Genomic DNA, 22,536 nt, shown 5'->3' on the forward strand with positions numbered 1-22,536 from the left:
TTTGAAAAAAGGAGGCCAATGGGATATGACTAGTTAGTCCCTGTGGAGACAGCTCCTTCAGAGACCAACCAGCACATGTGCAGCAGCCACTGCAATCTGATCAAGCTGCTTAACTTAATCTGTGCATTTTACCTCCCAGGTGCCCCAAGTAGAGAGCAGTCAAGACTGTAATAGAGCTTTGCAGGGTATTAACTTGGACTGTAGAAGAGGCACAGCTAAAAACTCTTCGAGAACAGAGCTTGTGATTTAGTGTTTTTTCCTTATTAAATAACTGGCTATCATGAATGAATATTGACTGATGCTCAAGTAGGCTGTCTCACAGGACAAACCGCTGACATGTGCCAACGCAAGAGGACAAGACACTGCAAGGACGTTTGTGTGAACTGTGTGCTGCAAGGAAGCCAGCACCAACCACCCCTCTGGTTTCCTTTGGCAGGTATACATGCCACATTGTGTATATGGGGTGTGTGTGTGTGTGTGTGTGTATATATATATATATATATATATATATATAATGATGGAGTGAGATGGGTCTTTGCTCCTCCCTTGTTCAAGGATACCCTGCTGGCAGAAGGTCAATGTATTTACAGTTGCTTTGTGTATTTAAATACAAAGTCTGATTTTACAGCTGTGGTTATTAACAGCTGTAAAATACCACAGCTGTGGTTTTGTATTTACTTTGAAAGATTCTACTCCACATGCAATACAGCCTGCTGCCTTTCTTTTTTTCCTGAAAAACATACTTGTTTGGGGAATAAGGTGGAAAAAGCTAGTATGTAATTCGTTGCTGCTTATTACCACAGGACTGCAGCTGCTAGCTTTAGCACTGCCCAAAGCCCCTGGCTCCCATAAGTGAGTAAAGCAGCACTGAGTCACATGTGGAATGAAAGAGCTGGTCCAGCTGTGTCCATGTTTTGGGTTGGTTTGTCCTTGGGCTTGCTGACTGCATGCTCCCGAGTGAACACAGCACTCTGGAAGGCATCTGCCCCTTGCACTGCACTTGAAAGGACACGAGTGGCTCCTCAGAGTGTGTGCTGCACCATGAACCACTGCAGAGCGAGTGGCAGCAGCTTGGGCACGACAAAACTCATTCAAAACAGAGTATAACACAACAGACAAAGAGCATGTTATTCTTTTCTTTAAATCTTGCAGTTTCAGGAAAGTTGTAATTTGTTACTTTGCTGCCATCTGCAGGATCAGTAGTTGAGGCCTTATATTTAACATTATTTGATATCTGATTTGAGATAAAACTCTTAAGTTAAAAAGCAGTTTAGACCATCACAGACTCCTTACTTAAATCACTGACTGCAATTCAGCGAAATTATTATTGTATAGAGAGTGAGTAAATGTTATTGTAAGCCTCAGAATTTTTATTACACAGTTAAGACGGGCAGGTCAAACTGATCTCATTGAAACAGGGCAAAAGTACACATCTCATTCAACCTTCCTGAAACAGCATTCCTGCTACAAATATGAACTCCTACTTTCCAGACCTGGAACCATGGAGTGGGTCCATCATCGCGTATGAGTCCATTTCTTCCTTCTGTGTAACCATTTTATGCTTCACGGGGGTAGGGAAGGAGTCACCACCAGTGTTTATGGCTTCTTCAACAACCCCACTGGTCGCGACTTTGAACATTGCGCTTTAGGAATGATTTACAAACCGTGAAGACTGAGGCCCAGGGCTTTTAGTTCTATATACAGGACTGTACATTAACTTTGGGCAGTGCATCAAAGAAGCCAGGCAGACCTAACACTGGACCCTCACTCAATTCAAGCATGGCAAGACTGTCTTGTTTCCACATGCAATACCATTTCAGATGTCTAAAGTAGAAAACCTGCAACCAGATACAGCAGAAGTCACATCTCTGACCAGGAAGGTCTTTTCCAACCATCATGATTCTCTGGTCCCATGATTTTGAAGAAAAATCTGTACATAAAACCAATCTCCCTGGCACTGTAAAATGCAGTTAATGCAAAACAATCCTGTTCCCTGTGCCACAAACCTCATCATACAACTGCGTAAGTATAGAGCATCTTCTGCGCCATTCTTAAATTTCCACTGCTCTGATAAATAAGTGACAAGTTAAAGGCAGTATCTCTTCGCAGGTCTGTCTGATCAGCTTCTATACCCTGTAAGAATAATAATTAAAAAGTTACCTATGTAACAACTATACAACTCAAAGTATATATGAACTATAAGTAGATGACTTGCTTTCAATTAAATCAGTACCATGTTTCAATTTTATACTATCTTTGGAGTTGGATAGAAGCTGACAAATAGTATTCTTTTTGTCCTCCCTCTGAGTTTCTACCTTTTGTGAGTCACCAAAAATTAGATAATTACATACCCAAAGTATTAGCTGTAAACAAGGTAGGCAACTCATAAAACAGGAAAGTGACATCATAATTTGTGTTTGCATGTGGTGTAGTTGCATCCATCGTTGGGATGTGACATTGCATCTTTTACATGGTAAAAAGATTGCTGCTCTGAACTCCCCATCACATCAATGACTGACTGCCGTTTTCTTATTTTACTAAAGTTTTCCTGTTTTCTAAACAAATTTGTCATTTTGCTACCCATCCATGCCTGAAAATAAGCACAAATTTGCTCTCAAAACAACTTTTCAATTAGAAGCATCTGGTACACATCTATTAGAGAAAAAAAAGATGGCCCGGACATATTTAGTCAAGTTCTTGACCTACTCATAATGTTCCAGCACTCTGTTTTATAGCCATTTAAAAACAGACACTTAATACAATGTGCCATAAACTCCAAGTAAACTATATCAAATGCATATATTTTTTCAGGTGAAAGTGTTCAGCATTTTTTTGGATTCTATTTCAACCATGTATTAAATCCTTCAAAACATGGGATAATTTGAGCATCAGCTAAGACAGCTGACATCCACATTTGGACTTTTAATCACAGAGAAATCCAGTGTCAAAGGAAAGCTCAACTATGTAGATTTTATGGACTCACTTTGTTTACTGTCAAAAAATAGATAACAGTCCTGACTTTGTTCTCTGTTCGTAACTTACTTACAAAGATACAGTACCTCTAAGATGAGAGGAGGAAGTTCAAGTACTTTCTGGTAATAGTGGATGGCCAGGTGCAGTAATCCCAGCTGGTGAAGGGCACGGCCCAGGTTATAGAAAGACTCTTGACACGGTCCCCGGAGGTCCAGATAGCGGTGAAGGAAGGAGAAGCCCTGTTCACACATCAAGCACATTGTGAGTGTTCCCCTCTGGAAAGGATAAAACATACTGGCAAGAAGGTGTTACTAGCAGGTCATTTCATAAAATAAAGAACAAAATCATTAAATGAAAGTGAAAAAAAAAAATCATAAATCCTAAGTACCAGGCAAGAATCCATCTCACTTCTTTAAGCCAGTGGCTGTTTCACCGCTACGTCCACAGCAGACAGCGAAAGGGAGCTCAAACCCAGCCATTCCATTGATGTACTCTTACCAAGTTTAAAGTGGAAGCACCCTGCAGGTATGGTTTTGCTTTTACTATAAATTAAAATATACGGTAAAGCATTCAAAATACATGACTAGCAGAATCCCAAGGCAACATTTGTGGACGTACGTGCTTGGCCTCTGAGGCACCAGCAACGTGTGGGAGCAGAACAGGGAACAGGCAACAGGTACCATGGGGCCAATCACGACAGACAGGCCTAAGCCTAAGAAGAACAGGCGCTGGTGGAGCCAGCTAGCCTGGCTTCCACACTGGCTTGCTGCAAAGCAAGATGCATTTTTGTTTCTTGGACCCAGGATGCCACTGCCTACCAGCCTGGGACATTAGGGACTGCTGCTTGTTCAGCGTTTGCCCAGTGACATAAAGATGAATAGTTTTAGACCAGAGCTAGCTCCTGAGCAGAACAATGGGTGAAAAAGGGGCATGCAGAATTGTTGCAGAGTATAATTCATGTTATTTTACGTTCTGGGAGGAATGTAAAATAGGGAAAACATAATAAAACAGGAAAGGAAATAAGGAAAACTGAAGAGTTTAAGGCAGAAGAGACTAATTCAGAATGGAAAATTGAGCTTAGTTCCCATCCCACATCCTGCCCTGTGCAGTAATTTACATTTCATTTTGCCCTCTCCATGGAATGTGCCGATTCTGTTGCAAATAGAGGCCTTTCTTTCCCAAGGCAATGTCGGTAATTAGAGGAGAGAGCTCCTTCAACATGATGGATCAGTTCAGGCTGATCACCATCTTATCATCATCGTTTAGGTCACCAGTTTGTCATCGTGGCTGTGCTCCCAAGCGAGCAGAAGAACAGGACAGGATGCAAAAACACCCAGTGCAGTGAGCAAGAAGGGAGAAGGGAGAAGGCAAGGCACCCTAGTGCCTCATGTCAGAGGGTGGCATAAATAGGACATTTTTCAAGTACATAGTAAAAGGAGAAAACAGCAGCCCAGACAAGAAAGGCAGATGCTTTAGAGGCAGAAGTGGCTAGAAATAATAAAATTAGGCCACATTTTGCAAGCTCTAACTGCTTCAAAGTTTTACATAGACACAATTCTTCTCGGTTTTGAACAGCAGAAGATCTACAGCTCTTCCGTTAAAAATCAGTGAAATCTCCCATTTTTTCAGCACTCAGACTCCACACCATATTCTACCATCCGGGAGCCACCAAAATTACAGAAAATTTATAAAACCAAATTTAACAAGTTAACGTGCATTAATGAAAACTACTGAGAGCATTTATGCAGAATAGACTTCAAATATCCTACTGGGGAGCGATTACCCTGTGGTTTATCATTGGAACTGGTAGATTTAAAGAGTGGAAGGAAAAGATTTTAAAGAGCATAAAAAAGCTGAAAACTGTGGGTAGCTTCAAACAGAGCTGACAAAATCTTTACAGTGAGAATGATACACAAGCACCCAGAAAACAAAAAAAAAAAAGGAAGATAGAAAAAAAAAACTTTGAAATCTGAAGTTTAATACGCTGTTTGTGAGATATGGACAGGTGACATAGTTTCTACTTTACACCACTTTCTAGAAACAAAATAGCAAGTATAAAACAAAATAGTAAGTATAACACAATACTAGGGGGAAAGGTAGGGAAAACGCAGGCTACAGCCATCGGGATGGGAATTCCTAGTATCTGCACAAATAGCTAGCAGCTGCTGCTGGGCCATTCTACAAACACAGCAGAACCAGCTACTTCTCACATAAAGGACCGGAGATCTTGATGCAGACAGATACTGTGCAAAATTATACTCACGTATTCACTTTCCTTGAGTTCCCTCTTTTGAAATGCGATACTCATTACTACGAGTTCTTAAGTTCTTAAATGGTTGAACCATTTAAGAACGTTGAAGCCTAACTGTCTACGCAAGATAGAGATTTCCAAAATGAGGCCCCACTGCAGGCAATACGAGCTCACCTGCACTAGAAGAGCGTGTCTTTTCAGCACGTACTTCTGAGAGGCCATGTGGATGAAGGTTAAGCCAATACAAAGGCTGTACAGGGGCTCCTCTGGCTTTGCTCGGAAGGCTTGCACATACTGCCCTGGAAACAAGCAGGTGAGAAGCAACCCCTGAGAATCTGGGAACTGGAGGGGGCAGCAGGGAGGAGAAGGAGGTGACAACCCCAATTATTCAAATTGGAAGTGTGAAGTAAGAAAAGGAGAGTTGAAGATCACTACATATGAAAAATGTTAATATAAAACAATTTTCAGCACTCCTTGGGTTCTAAAGCAAGAGTATGGGCTGTGACAGAAAAACGTGAGCAGGAAACAACTGGATACAGCAGGGAAATAAAGTCCTTGCTGTAGTTTATAATCCAGAGGTGCTGAGAATTACTGCTGCAAACACCTCTGCTTTGAAAGTCCAGCTTCATTATTTTGATTGAACTATCACTGTTCACACCAGCTGCACACAGTTTTCTCTGCCCTAGCTAGAAGAATTAAGCAGTACATTAACCATACACCCTTTGCTGATAAAAATAAGAATCAGTGTTATTTAAAAGCAAGAAGAGGTAAGTGGTGTAACAAATGATTACCTCACTAGGTAGAATCTAGGACAATACGACCCCTGGTCTGCGACTGAGGCATTTATATAGTACAGTAATAGGTACTAACTGCTGCTAGACTGCTATGAAACGTGTATGTAGACACTTTTGGGGTGTTGTTTTTTAATAAAACGTTCCCCATACTAATCACTACCTCTTGAAGCAGACTGCGTATCAGCTACTTACTGCTTCTTTTCAGTCATCATTCATGTGGAGACAAAATAGTAAAAGGTGCTAAGCTCTTCAGTATGATCCTCACGGGGCTCTGAAGCCGCCCCAATTACAGGGAGCATCTGAGTCATGATCACTGCTTCTGCATAAGCACATCAGGGTTGCTTGAAATATCTTATTGGCTTTTTATTAAAATAAAAATACTGAGATCTAGTTCTAGCAGCATACGCATTTGTATAGTCTTGACATTGCAAAAGGAGCTTTTTTCATTAAAATGTCAAGTGATCAGTCATCAGACTGAGGATAAGAGGATTCCCCCTGAAGTCAACAACAAACTCTCACTGTTCGGAACCAAGCAGTCACCCTTGACTTGCAAAAGGGAGAAGCCATTTCAGGCGCCCAGGTTTAATGCCCAGCTTTAGAGACTGTAACAGAGTCAAGCCAAACCAGCTCTCTGAAACCAGGCTCCCCTTAAACACCCTCCACAGTGCAACCTCTGAGCGTGGCAGCAAGGTAACTCCAGAGCATGAAACTGCCCCTCTCCTCTAGTTAACCATGTTCAGAGATGGTGCGGAAGGCAAAGCACAGACTCCTCACAGCACAACTGTATCATCACCTCTCACCTGCACCATCAGCAGGGCTGGATTTAAAAAGCAGAGGGTTTCTTTCACAGGCCCACTTAAACTATCCAGTGGGCTGTATTGGCTCTTTGAGACATTTTATCTCTTTCTTATTCTTTATTACTCTTAGACTTTATCTTAAAAGTTGCTTAGAAAATTTACACTTGAAACCCCAACTTTAAACTTTAAAATTGAAATGTCTGATTCATTCTTATTAGCAAAACCATTTAGCAGTGCTTTGATTTGGATACTAATTAAATCACTAATTTAACACTATGAAGCTGCCTATCATTTTTCAACATCTGAAAAAAACCAAAACAGTTTAGGGGGAAAATAATCTCTCTAAGGATAATTAAGAACATGAGAAAGATGATGTGAAAGGAATATAGAAACACCAATAGCCTTAGTGTTCTCAAATGATATTACCAAGAGCATGCTTGAAACTGCCAGACACGAATGCATTGTGCCCATTTAGGACACACAGTGCATGATTATCAGGGTTTTTCAGCATTAATCGGAGACAAAAGCGATGGTGACGGACATCCTGAGACTGCATAGTGACTTGATTGAAGATGTTCCAGAGCTGAGGCTTATTGACGTTTTCCATTACCATTATCCTACAGAACAGAAAACATAGAAGATATGAGTAAATACCACATAGCTACATGTGCAGATGTCCCATCCGTGACGGAACTTCAGTCCAGAGGAACCTGAAGTGCAGAGACATTCAAAGAGCTAATGGCAGATCTGATGCAAAGAGAGGAAAAGACAACAGAAAGTTCTGGCCAAACGAAACAGCTGATTGCATTACACGTCGTTTTGCAATCAAAGGCTAGCACAAAACCATTCCAGTTTCAACAGGCTTTTTTAAATTATTAATTTTTATTTTATTAGGAAAACCAGGAAAGCATCAGCTTCAGAAATATTTTCAGCAGCTGAACTACATCCTTGGTGGAAGTAATTACAGAACAAATTATTCTACTTTCTCAACTCCTCACCTGATATAATTGTAAGCTTTTCTGAAGTTCTTGTCCAGAATTGCAGCAGAGAGTCCAAAATATTCCAGCTCCTTGCGTTTTTGCCTATCATCATAAAATGAATAATATTCCAGTGAGGAATCCACAAGTAGCTCTGCCTCCTTGTACCGGGAGAGGTCACACAGGGAATATATAGCCTTCAGGAGGAGGTTCCACCAGTCGTCTTTTGTCAGAACACTTGTGAGAACAGCAAAAATTGCTGAAAATAAAGTCAGTAAAGCCTTTTTTTTTTTTTTTCTAATGAACAGTTTAAGTGCAGTTTGTAAAATGACAACAAAAAAAAAACTCAACAAATAAAAAAAACCCTTGAGAAGTGACAAGGTATGCATATGCACAGCTCAAGTTGTAAACATATCACAAATACACTTAATACACCAAAAAAGGTGTTTAAGAAAGCACCAGAAAGCAACATGGTCCAAACAGACTTGGATCAGTTAAACTCACAACATTAAAATGTATTTCTACTATTCCACTGAGTTATACATATATATTTGCTCTGAGAGAGATGAATATCGAACCGGATGATTTTCAAAGGCCCTTTTTAACTTATTTTTTTTTAATATAATTTTAATTGTTTTTCCTTGATTGGGGATATTTCCCTCAGGCTATATTTTCTTCATTTTTGCTGCCTTTCTTGTCCCATTAATGTGACCTGTATGTAAGATCGCAATGTTTTTGTTTCTCAGAACTAAGGAGTTAAGCTTATGGCTTTGTTTTTAATAAACATTTGTTACCTTTGGCATCACAATTTGCTGTCTCTTGGTCGTCATTGTCAGAAATTTTATCTCTTGACACCTTAATAAGATAGAGGTGTCTCTCTCCAGATTTGGAGCTGGATATCAAGCACACCTGAGCTCTGCTCATTGCTACCTAGAAACAAACACAAATATATCCAAGAACATGGAAGGCTTCACGGTCAATCCATCTGCGTTGCATTCCAAAACACTCTGCAACTTAGAAATAAAAGTAAAAACATGGTGGGGTGAACATTCCCACATGGGATTAGCTTTATTCTCCAGTACAAGCTGGGCTATGCAAAAGGAACATATAAACTCTCTAAAAAACATAAAAGACGTTTCCAGGAGTTGGAATTTCCTTGTCAAATTTTAAGTAGGTGCATATATGCTTAACAAGAGTAAGTTTCAGAAATATGCAGGTATTTAGCTACTCAAACACTGCAGCAGAGCCTGTCTCTCCCTGCCATCATATGGATACATTGGAGATCTAAACACTCCCCATAAAGAGTCCAAACCACTTATAACAAAACCACGAGCACCACTGTACGTACTGCATGAAGAAGCTAATGATTCTTTGCTCATCTGGTAACAAGCTAAAACTACCAATTGTATTTAAATAAAATTAATTTTAAAACAATTTGTTGAAATACATTATTTACATTAAGTTTGAAAAAAGTGCTCACTAGTGCAGTAGAAAAGCAGCTTAGTATTGGCAGTACGAAAAAGAGGAGTTGGAATGATCGTATTAAAAACTATGCTCAGAAATAATGTTCCATTTTGAACACAGCAGACATACACATCAATGCTACAGATCCCTAGAATTAATAAGCTCATTGCAGATCCACTAATACAATTACGAACACATTTGTATTTTGAAAGTACTACTTTTCTTGACATTTGTTCTTTATCTTAGCACAGCTGTAATGATCAACTTACCTTCAGCAGCATTGCCAGCATCGTAAGTAGAGTATCTACATAGCCATACATTTTTCCTTGGGAATACAAGAGTGTTGAACGGTGGAGCAGCAACTTTAATTCCTAGGCAACATTAAGCATGATCATTTAACTACATAGACAAAGAACGAGCTTATAAAACAAACACAATTTTAACTCTATATAGTACAAATAAGGCTGTAAAATATTCTTGGAAGTTTTAAATATCTTAGCAGTGGCCTATGAGACTGTTAAACTTCCCTGCCGTAGTTTTATACTCTTGAATTTCAGAAAGACTCTGCATAGCTCCTACCTACAGCAAAGGTCCTTCTACGAAGTGACTAGTGATGACCATGATGTAAAGTGACAGATGTCAACACCAGTCCTCAGCAGCCAAGAGGCTGCACATCTCCCAAAGCAAGCAGGTGGGAAGCGGAAATACCGATGGAACAGCCAGGGAAGAAGCTGGAGCCTCAAGGAAGCACCTCTAGAGCACAGCACCCAATCCTTCGCTGAGCTCCCAGGGCTCACCAAGCGACAGTCTCAGTTCCTGGTTCTACACAGTTGGCATCTTTTGCCACTGTGGTCTTCAGCAAAACAGTGCATCTTAATTTGGAAGTGGAGAACACCTGACTCACCTGTTGGGCAGCATTAGCATCCTGAGCCAGTGTATCTGGATCGTACATTGGTTCTAGAGCCTCCAGAGCTTTCTCAGGCCGGCCCAGCTGCTGCTGAAGTGTTGAGAGTGAGATTCTTGCATCCAAATGCAATGGGGCGAGATCAACCACTTTGGCGTAGCTCTCCGCAGCACGCTCCATGTGTCCCAAAGCCTTCAAGCACTCTAGAAATGTCATGCACAGCACAACACGTTTCAATGGCAGAAACGGGTGAAGCTAGAAAAATAGTTCACATCATAAATTTTTCAGATGGTTTTGCTAGAAATCTTACTAGTAGTTTTAGTTTTATTAGCCACCCAAAACATATATTAACAAATTCACAGTATTCAGAAATAGGCACCGAGGCCTCTATAGCATCACTTAAACAAAGCATTATTGTTTGACACAGAATAGAATGCAGAATAAATGCTGTTCCTTAAACTGAAATGAAGTATTTTTAGCTGAAGTATATTTCAAACTACATGAAAGACAACAAAATCCTCCAAGTCAGGGTTGTCACAACACACTCCCCAGTTTAGTTTGGCAAATACTAATTCTCATTTGACATGTACTGAACCTGCCAGGGATCTTAACAAGCAGGAGCTGGGAAGGCTGCACACTGTGCTACACCCCTCGGAGCATGTGCTGGCAGCCCTGCTCCTTCTCACCTGCATGCCGAAGCCAGACAACAGCCAAGTTGTACCGTTCAGAACAGACCAGCGCGCTCAAGAGAGGCAGCGCCGAGTTGTACTCTCCAACATCCAGAAATGCCTCTGCAACATCCAGATACAAGTCACCCATCTCTTCTGGATTTTGCTCCACCAGAGTGGTCAAAAGAGGCTTAAAAAACAGGAATAAAAAATAAGCTACCACTGGTGACACACACACAATTGTGGAACTAACATTTCTTTAAGATATGATCATTGGAAGTTACCTTTTTCATTCTACTTGCATTCTGAACTACACATCCTTTATCTAAAATGTTAGTTCTTATCTTTAGAGATAGAGATCTTAATTTCAAAACCCCCAAAGGACTTAAATGAGTCACTTTTCACATCCTTTTCATGTTTAAGGGATGAAAGCACCCATCAGGGCAGAGTGCAAGAAATATTTTTAGTCAAGAATACTTTTAGATTTAGCAGCTTTAGGGCTTAAAAGCAAGAAGTTCTGTCCTTCAGTATTCAAGAAGATGAAAAGACACATGCAATGTGGTCCTGGGCTTGTCACAGGACAGCAGCTGTGATTTACTGTCCTCATACTTCCACCGGAGGGGTACTTTATCGAGATAATTAGTTAATATTTATAAGGAAGGGTATTTCCACTACTGGAACCTCCACAGTTAATCTCACTCCATCAAGACTGTGAGATGCACGTTGACAAAGGAGAACCACTACATCTCTGTTGGGAAGAAATTCCCCAGCCTCCCAAAGACTTCAGTCAGACCTTCCATCTCCTGAAGGTAGGAAAAGTTCTTTGCTTGTTAGTAAGAACTTCCCTCAACTTCTGCATCAGTCTCTACTTACACTGAGCGGCTCTAGGATGTTCAAGTGAACCAAGCACACCATCAGCTTCACCGTGATGTCTATTGGGACCCCCTCTGGTATGCGGCAGCTAACTTTCTCTGCAGCTGAGAGGGAAAAGCAAACACACACACACAAAATCCCACATTTTTTCTGAACCTACATGCCGAACCCACAAGAACCTCCCCAGAGCTCCCCTGCTCTTGAGACCATATTGCTCATCCCGTTCCCGTCCACTCCTGCAGATGTTGATGCAGGCACTCCCTCTTCCCTTGCGTTGTTTCAGCTGTCAGGGAAGAAATAACTTCCTATTTTCCATGGCCCCAAGAATCTGCCCCAAAATACGGAGCATTGTAAGTTTGTATTGATTTCAACTGCAGGATCCTGCAGGATGTGCTCAGAGACCTCCTCCTCTGGAGTAAAGAGGTGCTTATTTCACAAAGCTTCACTATTACCTTCCAAATTGACATCCAATTATTGCAGATCAGAAAATGTACACAAATTCTTCATTCTCTGAGCAGATTAATGCCAAGCAGATAGTCATCATTCAACTACTCATATATGTTTTTACAAACCAACGGAAGTGGTGGCCTAGGCTAGACGTAGTAAGTTCTGAGTAAGACACAGTGTGCCCGAGGAATCTTTCCTGGATTGATCTCCATTTTGCTGCCCTTAGGAAACATTCTTGATTTTTATACGACCGCAACCTAGCTCCTGCACACATGGCCCAATCACAGACTTACATTAAATTCTAAAATTAATTACCTGTAGCACTAGATTCAGTAGCTGGATTATCTTGACAGTCAACTACTGCTTCCTGGTTTTCCTGAGCTTCAGTCACCGCTTCTGTATCTTTTTTGAACAGAAATAGGTTATTCTCAGCAACACAAGCTAAGCAAAGAGTTACTTGATTTTGAATCCATACCCTGACTAGCAGCTTACAGGTGCTAAAAACAAAAAAGGGGACAATCTTTTCAAGGACAGCAGGCCAGGAAGCACTTAAAACTTACAAAGTAGTGTTGGATGGAAGGAGAAATAAGCTTCCAGGTCACAAAAAGCTTGTGTAATATGCCCTAGATAAATTGCAACACCATGTGCTTTAATTCCTAAAGCACTATGTTCATTGCACTGTGTTCACTGCTCTCTTGTAACGTACCTGCTCCATGCAAGCAGCAAGTCGACAAAATAGTCTTCTACCTGCCTAGAGTTTGCTCTTGAAATAGGCTGAGACAACTGGCTGGTTTAATCACAGGACAGACTGCCTGTTTAAGAAGCTGACATGATCATTCTATAGCCCATCAAATCGAAACTTTCAGATGCGGTCAAGGACTCTCATGAAGCAACTTTCTCTAAGAAGGCCTACTTTGTGCAAACACAAGCTAATATCCCTAGATTTACACGCACGAAAACATTTGAGCTGGTAGTAACAGAAGTAGAACTTATGAAAAATATCAGGTCAAAGATTGAAATTCCTGACCACAGATGCCACTGAGCTCATAGATTTTTTTTTTCAAAAGCTATTAGACTGACAGAAGTACCTGGCCTCATGTGAATACTCGCTGGAATGTTTAGAACTTTAAAAGGCCTCCAGCTCTCTAGAGAGCAGTCCTTGTGCCTAATGAGTCACCAGGGCTAATTGGTCATCAGATAACATCTTATAGAAGTCGATGTCATGCCATACAACTCATTAAAACACTGAAGAATTTCAAGACAGAAATGCCTATCAATATGCATCAAAATAACCAAGAATCAAAACAGGAAGGACTATTATATATTATATGAACAACAGGATCCTACTAGGCACTTGCTAACTACTTACCTTTTTTATCCTCAATAGGACCTTTTTCTGACACTTTCTTTTCAAGTACAATTCCTGCAAAATCTGTGATAACCTAAAAAGGGAGAGAGAGAAACAATCATACACAGGAGAGTAACTTATATCATTTTGATGATTTAAAAGGATATATGGGGGAACTTCCTCATACGGGAGTTAATATGGACTGGGTTTCACAACAAACATTAGAAAAATCAAGCTGCTTTTGTTTCCCAGGCGTTAGTATTTAAGCTTTTTAGCTTTTAGAATGCCTCTTGGCAGGTGCAAAAAGCAAGCAAAGCACCAGCAGGCAGCTACGTTCTCCACAAATCCTCCCAAAGTGCTCCAAGGACTCTAGTGAATTTCTTAGGTAAACACAGTTTTACAAGGAAGCTCTATGGTCTATTTCAACTAAAAAGGGCAACGTACAGTCAGATATTCTACATCAGTCTTTGTTACACATCATGACCTCGTTAAAACTAGTATTACTCAATAGAGCAATTAATATAAAGTAAAATTAGATAATTAAAGAGAGAACTCAGAAAGCTTTTGCCAAGTCAGGGAAAATGCATTACTGTGAAGGACTGTTGATTTAAGACCCAGTGACCTCTGCTACTTTTTGTCCATGAATTAGAAAGTTAAGTATTTCAATCACTGCTAATACCAACGTAGAATGATAAATAAACACCAAGTGACACTCAGGAGAACAAAGCAAATGACTGATATAAAGCAACTAACATCTCTGTTTACCACCTCAAATAGAGACTTAACTAGTCTCTGTTGTCCTAGCCTATAGTCTTGGAGCAAGAAACACCATCACAGGCACAGAACCGAGGGGAAGCACCAAGGGAAATAGTGGGGACAGTTGTACCTCCAAGCACTACTTTGGTAACCCTGGTACCCAAGTACTGTGCACACAGAACTGGCCATTTGATTTTCACAAAGGAGTAAGTGCAGAGAAGAACTACAGGAATTGTCTGCAGACTAAAGTTGTTTTATACTGACAGAATCAGATCTAAATGAAATCTTATGAAAAGAATGAGAAAAAAACCCTTATTATCAGCAAATAAGAACATAACCTTCAAAAAAGAGAGTCCCAGCTATTAGTGTCTCCTTAATCTGGGAAATTTATAATAAGGGTCAGATGCTAAATTCCTTCCTCTCAAAGCTAGACCAAGTCAATGAGAAACTTGCCTTAAAAATGAGGGCTTGATATTTAAAGTCTAAAATGATTAATACAAATAAAAGTAGGCCAGGTAAAGCGTTAAGGATCTAGTTTTGAACCATTAGACATTTCAGTCTTTTTTTTTTCTTTTTTTTTAAAACATTCACCTCAGAAAGCACTTGGTGCTGGTGGTACAACAGACACACAGATACTACTTGCAGGTCTTCTCCAGCTACTTAGATCATGGCAATGACAGAGGAGGGCAAAGGACTCTAAACCTTTCCACCTAGCACAACACACATCCCCAATTTATTAAATCAAGCTTCTAATTTCATTGATAATTACACCAAACTAGTAGAAGGTATTCAGTATGTGATCAATTCTGTTGCTACAGGCCTACAGGAATATAAGATGTTCATCTCAATGGGCAAAGAGGTGCTGAATGCTAGACACAAACGCAGTTAGTTCTCATACCGCCAATGCTTTGTCATACTGTTTGGAAGAAATATATAGTTCAGCTGCTATGTTAACATCTTCCATGGAGACAAGGCTCTGGTGCTTGGTAAAAGCTTCTTCTACTATCTCGATAGCAGAGGTAGCATCATTGGCTTCATAATAACTTCTGTAAAATGCAGATAGGAGATCGTCATTATTCAAAATAACTGATACTTTGTATTTTGACTCCTAGCAAAAATATTTTCATATTTCTTCACTTTTATTTTTCTCTGCTTACTAGAAAAATTTTATTCAAGACAACGACAGGAAAGGTAAAGATAGGAAAAAAGAGGTTTTTTTTCCTTTAAACACAACTTGCAATCATTTTATACGTTAATTACCTCAAATTATTAATTTATACATTAATACATGAAATTACCACCAATATTTCCTCTACCTGTGGGCACATTACCAAGTTTTCATTACAATATCGTATCCTCTTTACTTCAAGTTTCAACAATGTATTGGATTAACCTGGTTGCAGAAAAAGCTCCCATAATATTGTAAAATACAATTCTTTGCATTTTTTTGGCAGCATCTCACAACCAAGAACACCAGCTGGTTTAATAGCTGTCACTGAAGCAGCTTTCTACAACTTATGTACAAGACAGTAAAAACTACGTTATATGACTATGTTATATAGAGTTAAGCTTTAAGCTTAAGCCTCCTCTGCTTGAGGCAAGATTCTATGACTTGACCTGCTTCTACCAACAGAAACAGGGAAAGGATAGATTTGCACTTCCTCCATGGATGAATCACAATCTAAAATATCAACTTTTTTGCCAAACAATAAGTTTAGTGGTTTAATTGAGCTATTTTATACAAACAAGTTAAGCACTTAACTTTTCTACAAAGCAAGCAGAGATGGCTCTGCAAACACGTGAAGAAGGTGGCAACAAGATTCCAGGTCTCTAAGTGATATTATGCAGAAATAAACATGTGTCACAGTCCTATACGATTTTACATCATAGCTATTCTTTCAGTAATCCGTATTTACAGTTTATTCTCTTACTCGAAAGAATACAAGACAATTCATTTATCCTGGATAACTGGCATCAAATTATGGAAAGCTCATGACAGCTGGGGATGCACATCAATGCATCTGTGTGGGTCTGTAATGTTGTAGTCTTTGATTTCAGCGGGCCTGAATCAGCTGCAAAGCTCAGCAGCAGCAGTTTTTGAGAAACTCTGGAAAACTGAATCAAAAAAGACATCATACTCCTAATTCCAACTCACTTGGCCATGTCTCTAGCCAACTGCATGAAGCGCTCTCCGTCGGAGGGAGACAGGAGGTTCAAGATCCGTCTGTAGCCGTCCATCGCCATCTTATGCTCGCCCAGCTGTTCGTACAAGCTCGATCTCTCCCACAGGTAGCGCACGTTGGTCGCGTCGTACTTCAGAGCTACGACATAGGAAAACACAGTGGTTGGTTAGCTCACAAAAAGGCAACAACGCATTCTGTACCCGTCATGCCTTGCTACCCAGCTGCCAAAGCAAACACCTGCATCTTCTGGGGACACAGACGAGCTAACAGGAAAAAGAAATGTTTACTCCCAAAGAATCCCCAAAGTATTTAATCCTGAAAGAAGTAACCCAGATTATGTAACATATATATGCTACTGGTGAAATGCAATAAACTAAGAGGCTCTTCTTCCCCCAAATCATAGCATATTTTTTAACTTGCCCACTGAATATTTATGGCCATGTTATTACACCACAAGCTTTTCATAAGAACATTCCCTATTAAAGAGATTCATTTCTCAAAATCTGAACATGAGGTACAGGAGGTACTAAAATCTTGGCAAAGTGAAGTAAATTAAATTAAAAAAAAAAAAAAACAAAAAAAACAAAGCAAAACAAAAATGAAATGATTGTCATTTAGACATTACCACCTAACATCCATTTTAAAATGTTAAAAGAGTTGCTACATTACCTTTGGTGTAGCAAAATATAGCTTGTTTAATATTGTCCTGTTCTAGTGACATTTCTGCTAATCTAACCCACTCTTCAGTGTCACTAGGATTTAAGTGAGCTGCAATCAGTTCAAACTGCAAGGACTTCTCCATATCACCCTGGTCTTCATAGATCATGGCAAGAGTGGAAAATGGCTCATGAGCAAGAGGAGCTATTATAAAATAAAAAGAACAATTAAGAATTATCATTTTGAAAACAACTTGAAAGCAAATGACTCTTCTTTCATTGAAATTATCTGAAACAGCAACATTACTCTGATACAATTATGCTAAAATGCATGAGAAATTTTCAGCTAAGCTTCCAGTTCCTTTTTGTATATAAGCTGATAGCCTTTATTTTACAAAAGCAATAAAATAAATTAAGAAAAGGCCCAGGCCACTGCAGAATTAGGGTATTTTTTTTTTATACACAAAACTAAAAAGCAAATACACTGAACTTGTTGCTAATTCCACCACACGTTTGATCACTTTCCTTGAAGATTTTTATCATCAGTGAAACCACACTGAATTTCTTGATTTACACAGCAACCTCACCCCATTCTTAAAACAAAAGATTATTAGTGCTCTAAAATACCTTGTCGAATGATTTCCATGCACATTAGAATAGCCTCCTCCCGCTCTCCTCGAGCAAATCTGATATTGGCTTCTCCCATTAGACCCCTCAAGGCACGAGGGAGTTTGCTGCGAGGTCTTTTCTCCTAAAAAGAAACAGAATAATGTTTCTATATATTTCAGTTGTGCCCAAATTCAGAAACTATTACATTTGCTTTTTACAGAGTCTGATATCAAACCGTATCAGTACTACTGATATTAAAAGAAGTCATACATTTACTAAACAAATTGAAACATTTGCTAATTTTTAGAACTCAATAAAACTGATATCCATGATAAATAAAATCTAGATGCAGAAAACTTACTATGTTTTTAAGCTAGGTACTCCTAACATGAAAATTTCTCAAACAGTGATTTGAAGGAATTTTCTTATAAGCAAAGACACAGGAAAACAACGTAAGTAATAATACCCTACACAGAACTACTTTTAGGCAAGTTCCTCAACAAGTAAATAAAACCACCCAAACTGGCATTTATTATCACAAAGTTGTTACATGAAAGTTCTGTAAAGTGTAAATACTTGCTTTCATCATTTTCTTGGTCTCTCGATTAAGTACCATCTCCAACACAAAAACATCTCCAGCTGTGGGTTGCTCAGGAGTTTCTTCTTCTTCCTCTTCCTCCTCTTCTTCCTCTTCCTCCTCATCCTCATTTTCCCCAAGCATGGATGCAAAGACACGATGGACTGATTTACTGACGCCATCTGAAGTTTCTCCTGGTTGAAAAAAGAGCAGAAAAGGTTTGCAATATAATCATAAGTGCATACTATTTTATCAGGACAAGTGCAGGGAAAATGAGTTCTTCAGAATTAATAGTCCATTGGGAACAGCACTTCCTTAAGAAAATGGCCTGCAGAAATGAAGAGCTTTCAACGGTCTCTTTGCCTAGAATACTCTGTGCTATTCATTACCAATGCTTAGTATCTCCCAGGCTCTATCATTTCTGGGATTCTTGAAATAAGAGCATGGAGGAACATACTGAACAAAGCAGCAGTTTATTCAACATATTTCCCCTCAATCCATACAAGAAGTGTATTAAGCAATTTTCAGCCACTGAACTGGCTGGCTGAAATAAAACTTTTCAGCTGAAGAGGCTAAGTGAGCAGATAATTACACTGAACAACAAAGCAGCAACTAGTTTTTAGCAGCAATTTAAAACAAGATCTTGTAACCACTCTGTCCAAGACAATAAGTACCTTTTAACTCCCGTAAATGCAAAATCCAGATTATTCACATTTCTCCAAGGAAAAAAAAACGTTTAAGAATATGATGCTATATGCTCAAAACATATGCCTGAAACATTAAAAATTAACAATTGCAACATTTTGAATTACAACCTTTCATTACTACCTTAAGCCAGAGTTATAATTGTCTACAAGTATACTTTTATGCAAAAAAGACTAAAACTCACAATTTTTAAAAGGTATCACTTGTTGAAAGGTATCAAATTCGGGAATAGTCTTCTGAAGTTTTGATAGAAGTTGACCCACAATATAAGTTTGAGACTCAAGAATGATCTATCAGGTATTGTTTATGGTAGCACACTCCTGCAAACAAGCATCTTGTTACTGCATCAGAGCTTATGCATTTGAAAGTCTTTGGAAAATATCTGATTGTTTTAATTCTTATTTAAGCATAAAGCATCTAAAGGAAAAAGAGTCTGTTTCTAATTGTAACTCTTTAAATAAAAACGAATCTTACCTATGCTTCCTTAGTTCTAAAGATTGTGCCTGACATTATTGTGTTCTCTGTACCTAGTTCAGAAATAACACTGTTGTACAAGGGTATTAGGAAAGGAGGGATTTTTCTTAGATAAAGACTATGTGCATGAAAAAGGATGTATAATGGAATACAAAGCAGAAGACAGAAGCTGGAAATAATTCTGTTACATCAGAGAGAAGAAGGGGTCAGTATTGACCTCAGAGATCCAGCTCCTACAAGATTGCTAATGTTCATTTTCTGTGTTTGTAGGATGAATTCTGGACATGCTTTTTTGCAATGAAGGTACACAGTGAGACATATTTCATTCCACATTGCCTCACATGAGGCAATTCAAGTGGTTTATTTATATATGTGTGTGTGTGAATTTTAAAGAAAAACGCAGGAGAACAATGAGAACTTGAAATAAAAATAGCAAAATGAGTCCAAGAACCAACAGCAAGAGATCAAAATCTTCAAAAACTGCATATTGCTATTTCACAGCATTGGCAATCCCATGAGAATGCACAGTTCACAGAAAAATAGCTTTTAAAAAGATGTTTGAAACAGGCTGCAGCACTCCAAGTGTTCCACTCAGTGTAGCACGCCAGGTGGAACTTGAGTTCCAAGCTCAACTTCACAAACTGAGGACCAGGATTATTAACTCCAGCATAAACTAAGTAACCAAGAAGTGCTTTTCATGCCACTTCCTGCAAGTGCAGAAAAGTAGCTAAGGTTACTTTGGAAAGAGATTTGTAGGAGATATTACCACCTCAGGTAACATCAAGCTCTGGCTGTCTGGTAAGAAAATCAGCCAGGGTGAGAAAGGTGAGAAATTACCCTTAACCTCTAAATAGGTCAAAGGATAAGGGTGGGGGACACAGAAGCAGGCAGCGCTCTATTTTCTTTCACTTTAGACGGCAGTAGAAAAAGGCAACATTCGTACAGATACTCAAAAGAATAATAATAACAAAAAAGTTGAAATCTCAGCCAAAGCAATGAGCGAAGACATGAAGAGGGGAAAACAAAGCAAAACAATGTTAGAGGACTTTCTGAGACAACTTTAAAAAGTCAAAATGTATTTTTAACTTCAGAGAGGAAAGAAGAACAGACCATATGGTTGAGATATCAGGAGGGGAACAGACGGAGAATTTCCCTGCAAAAGATGACTGGGACTATTTAAACCTAACTTTTTAAAGAGCACTGAACAAAATTAAAGCGTGGATATAAATCAAAATAGTCCAAAAAGAGGGATGTTCTAATAAGATGTTTAAATACCCACAAGTTCAAAGGAGCAGCCAGATACTTACGGCTAGTCAGGTATTAAAAAGCAGGTGTTTTCAATGACGTTTTAAAAACGTTACAGCAAAATCACAGTGTTGACATTTACCGTCTGTTTCATCCTGACTTTGGGATTTCCCAGATCCTTTGCCAGATGAAGATGGAGCATCTATGTCTTCTGCATTTTCCTCTGCAGATGCATTTTCACCATCCTATTAGCATCAACAATGTTAGTTATACACTTTGCAATATCACTTCTTCCCATTTCCTCAATCTTTACAACTAGGTTTTGCACTGCTAGTGAAACAGAAAAAAAAAATACATTTTTACATCAACAAAAGCAATGTTATTTAAGACATTCATATTCTCAAAGTCTTTTAGATGGTGACTATTAGTTTTAACTGAAGCAAGGAGTCTTTCACTCACTTGTCATTACAGTGAAGTAAGATGACGTGGTTAACTGGATCAGGCACAAACATAAATGCTTTCAGGTCCTGCCTTTTTAGACACAGTGTAAAATATTAAAAAAGCACTTCTTCACAAAGTAAGGTTGCCCTTAGAAGTCCCTTGTCTGTTCTCAAGGGCCAGTTTCTGCTAAACTCTCTCTTTGAAAGCCAAGATACAGAGAAAGTGGCACTCTGACAAGGGGGCAAAGTTAAATACTGCTCTCCATTCAGACAAGCACACAGGACTCCTCCTAGAAATGCAGTTTCAGCAGCCTACTTTTAAACACAAAACACGTTTCCCTCTGTTTACTCCTACCAGAAAACCATGAAGACAACCAAAAGGAGTCAGACTGGATCTCTTCCTTTGATCACACACACAAGATGATGTAAATCTGTCTACTGTTCACTACTACTGCTTCTCCACCGAAACCTGCTAGCCAGCTCCAAGCAAGCTGTGCTACCATGAACTAAAACGCTGAACTCGTCATTTTTCAAAGGTTTTTGGTGACTTTTAAAAACCAAAAAGGTTTTTCTAAAATGTAAATTAGTAATTATACAGACAGATATCATTAAAAACTAAGCAGCATGCAACAAAAGCTTACATAACTGAAAGCAGGTAGGCCACAGAATTCCTTAGATAGTCTGCAGTTTAGACAGTCAGTTGCTATTGTAAGGTAAACCCTAAAAGAAAAGCTGCAGCCTGCTGATCTGTGGTGTACAGTGAACAGACCCGGCAGGGTTCACTGCCCTGTCCCCATCCGACAGTGCGGCTCTAACCTGGAGCTCAGAGGGGAGGCAAAACGCTTCTCCCTCGTGCCTACCGACTATCCCTCTCCGGGCTCCCCCCACACGGCACCGAGGCCAGGACAGGCCGGGACAGCCCTGCCCTGTCCTGCCCGCCGCACGCACCTTCTCGTGGCTCTTGCGCTCCTCCCGCCGCCGCTCGAACTCCTCGAAGGAGATCTTGCCCTCCAGGTAGTCGATGAGCTCGGGGCTGAAGCCTGACATGGCGCCGCCGCGGCGCGCGGCAGCAGCCGAGGCCCTGCGCTAATGGCGCCCCGGCCGGCCCGCGCCCTCTCGCAGTAGCTGCGCCTGCCGCGGGCAATGAAACGCGCGTCCCTTGGCACCGCGTGGCCACAATATTCCCCCTAGTCCCGCAGGAATAAACACAAAAACGCACGAGAAGCGGCGGCACCAGCGGCCCCCGACACGCGCCGACCGTTGGGGGCGGGAGCGGCCGTTACGGGGGAGGCGCCGCGGGGCGGGAGCGGCCGTTGGGGGCGGGAGCGGCCGTTGGCGGGAGGTGCGCGGGCGGGAGCGGCCGTTGTGGCCGCTCGGGGGCGCTCCATTTCCTTG

At 40.1% G+C, this 22,536-nt stretch overlaps 1 protein-coding gene across 2 annotated transcripts; it reads right to left on the reverse strand.

The window, feature by feature from the left end:
* Nucleotides 1-1,146: 1,146 nt before the first annotated feature.
* GTF3C3 (general transcription factor IIIC subunit 3) lies at nt 1,147-22,358 on the reverse strand. Of its 2 annotated transcripts, XM_026048613.1 has the most exons (19): nt 22,090-22,358; nt 20,844-20,946; nt 18,281-18,471; nt 17,719-17,842; nt 17,105-17,296; nt 16,408-16,573; nt 15,151-15,298; nt 13,518-13,590; nt 12,464-12,550; nt 11,702-11,805; nt 10,847-11,018; nt 10,161-10,363; nt 9,526-9,627; nt 8,587-8,722; nt 7,814-8,051; nt 7,242-7,432; nt 5,399-5,523; nt 3,060-3,212; nt 1,147-2,133 (listed from the first exon to the last, which is right to left on the reverse strand). In XM_026048613.1, the coding sequence occupies exons 1-19, from the start codon at nt 22,186-22,188 to the stop codon at nt 2,011-2,013; spliced, it is 2,730 nt and encodes a 909-aa protein (XP_025904398.1). In that variant the 5' UTR covers nt 22,189-22,358; the 3' UTR covers nt 1,147-2,010. The 2 variants fall into 2 exon arrangements, with proteins under 2 accessions (XP_025904398.1, XP_025904404.1); XM_026048619.1 differs by lacking the exon at nt 1,147-2,133 and having other exon boundaries at nt 3,086-3,212; nt 5,399-5,518.
* Between the last annotated feature and the right edge of the window lie 178 nt (nt 22,359-22,536).

Source organism: Nothoprocta perdicaria, unplaced genomic scaffold, assembly GCF_003342845.1.
Source record: "Nothoprocta perdicaria isolate Ctin4 unplaced genomic scaffold, notPer1 scaffold_11, whole genome shotgun sequence".
In the NCBI taxonomy this organism is placed as follows: domain Eukaryota; kingdom Metazoa; phylum Chordata; class Aves; order Tinamiformes; family Tinamidae; genus Nothoprocta; species Nothoprocta perdicaria.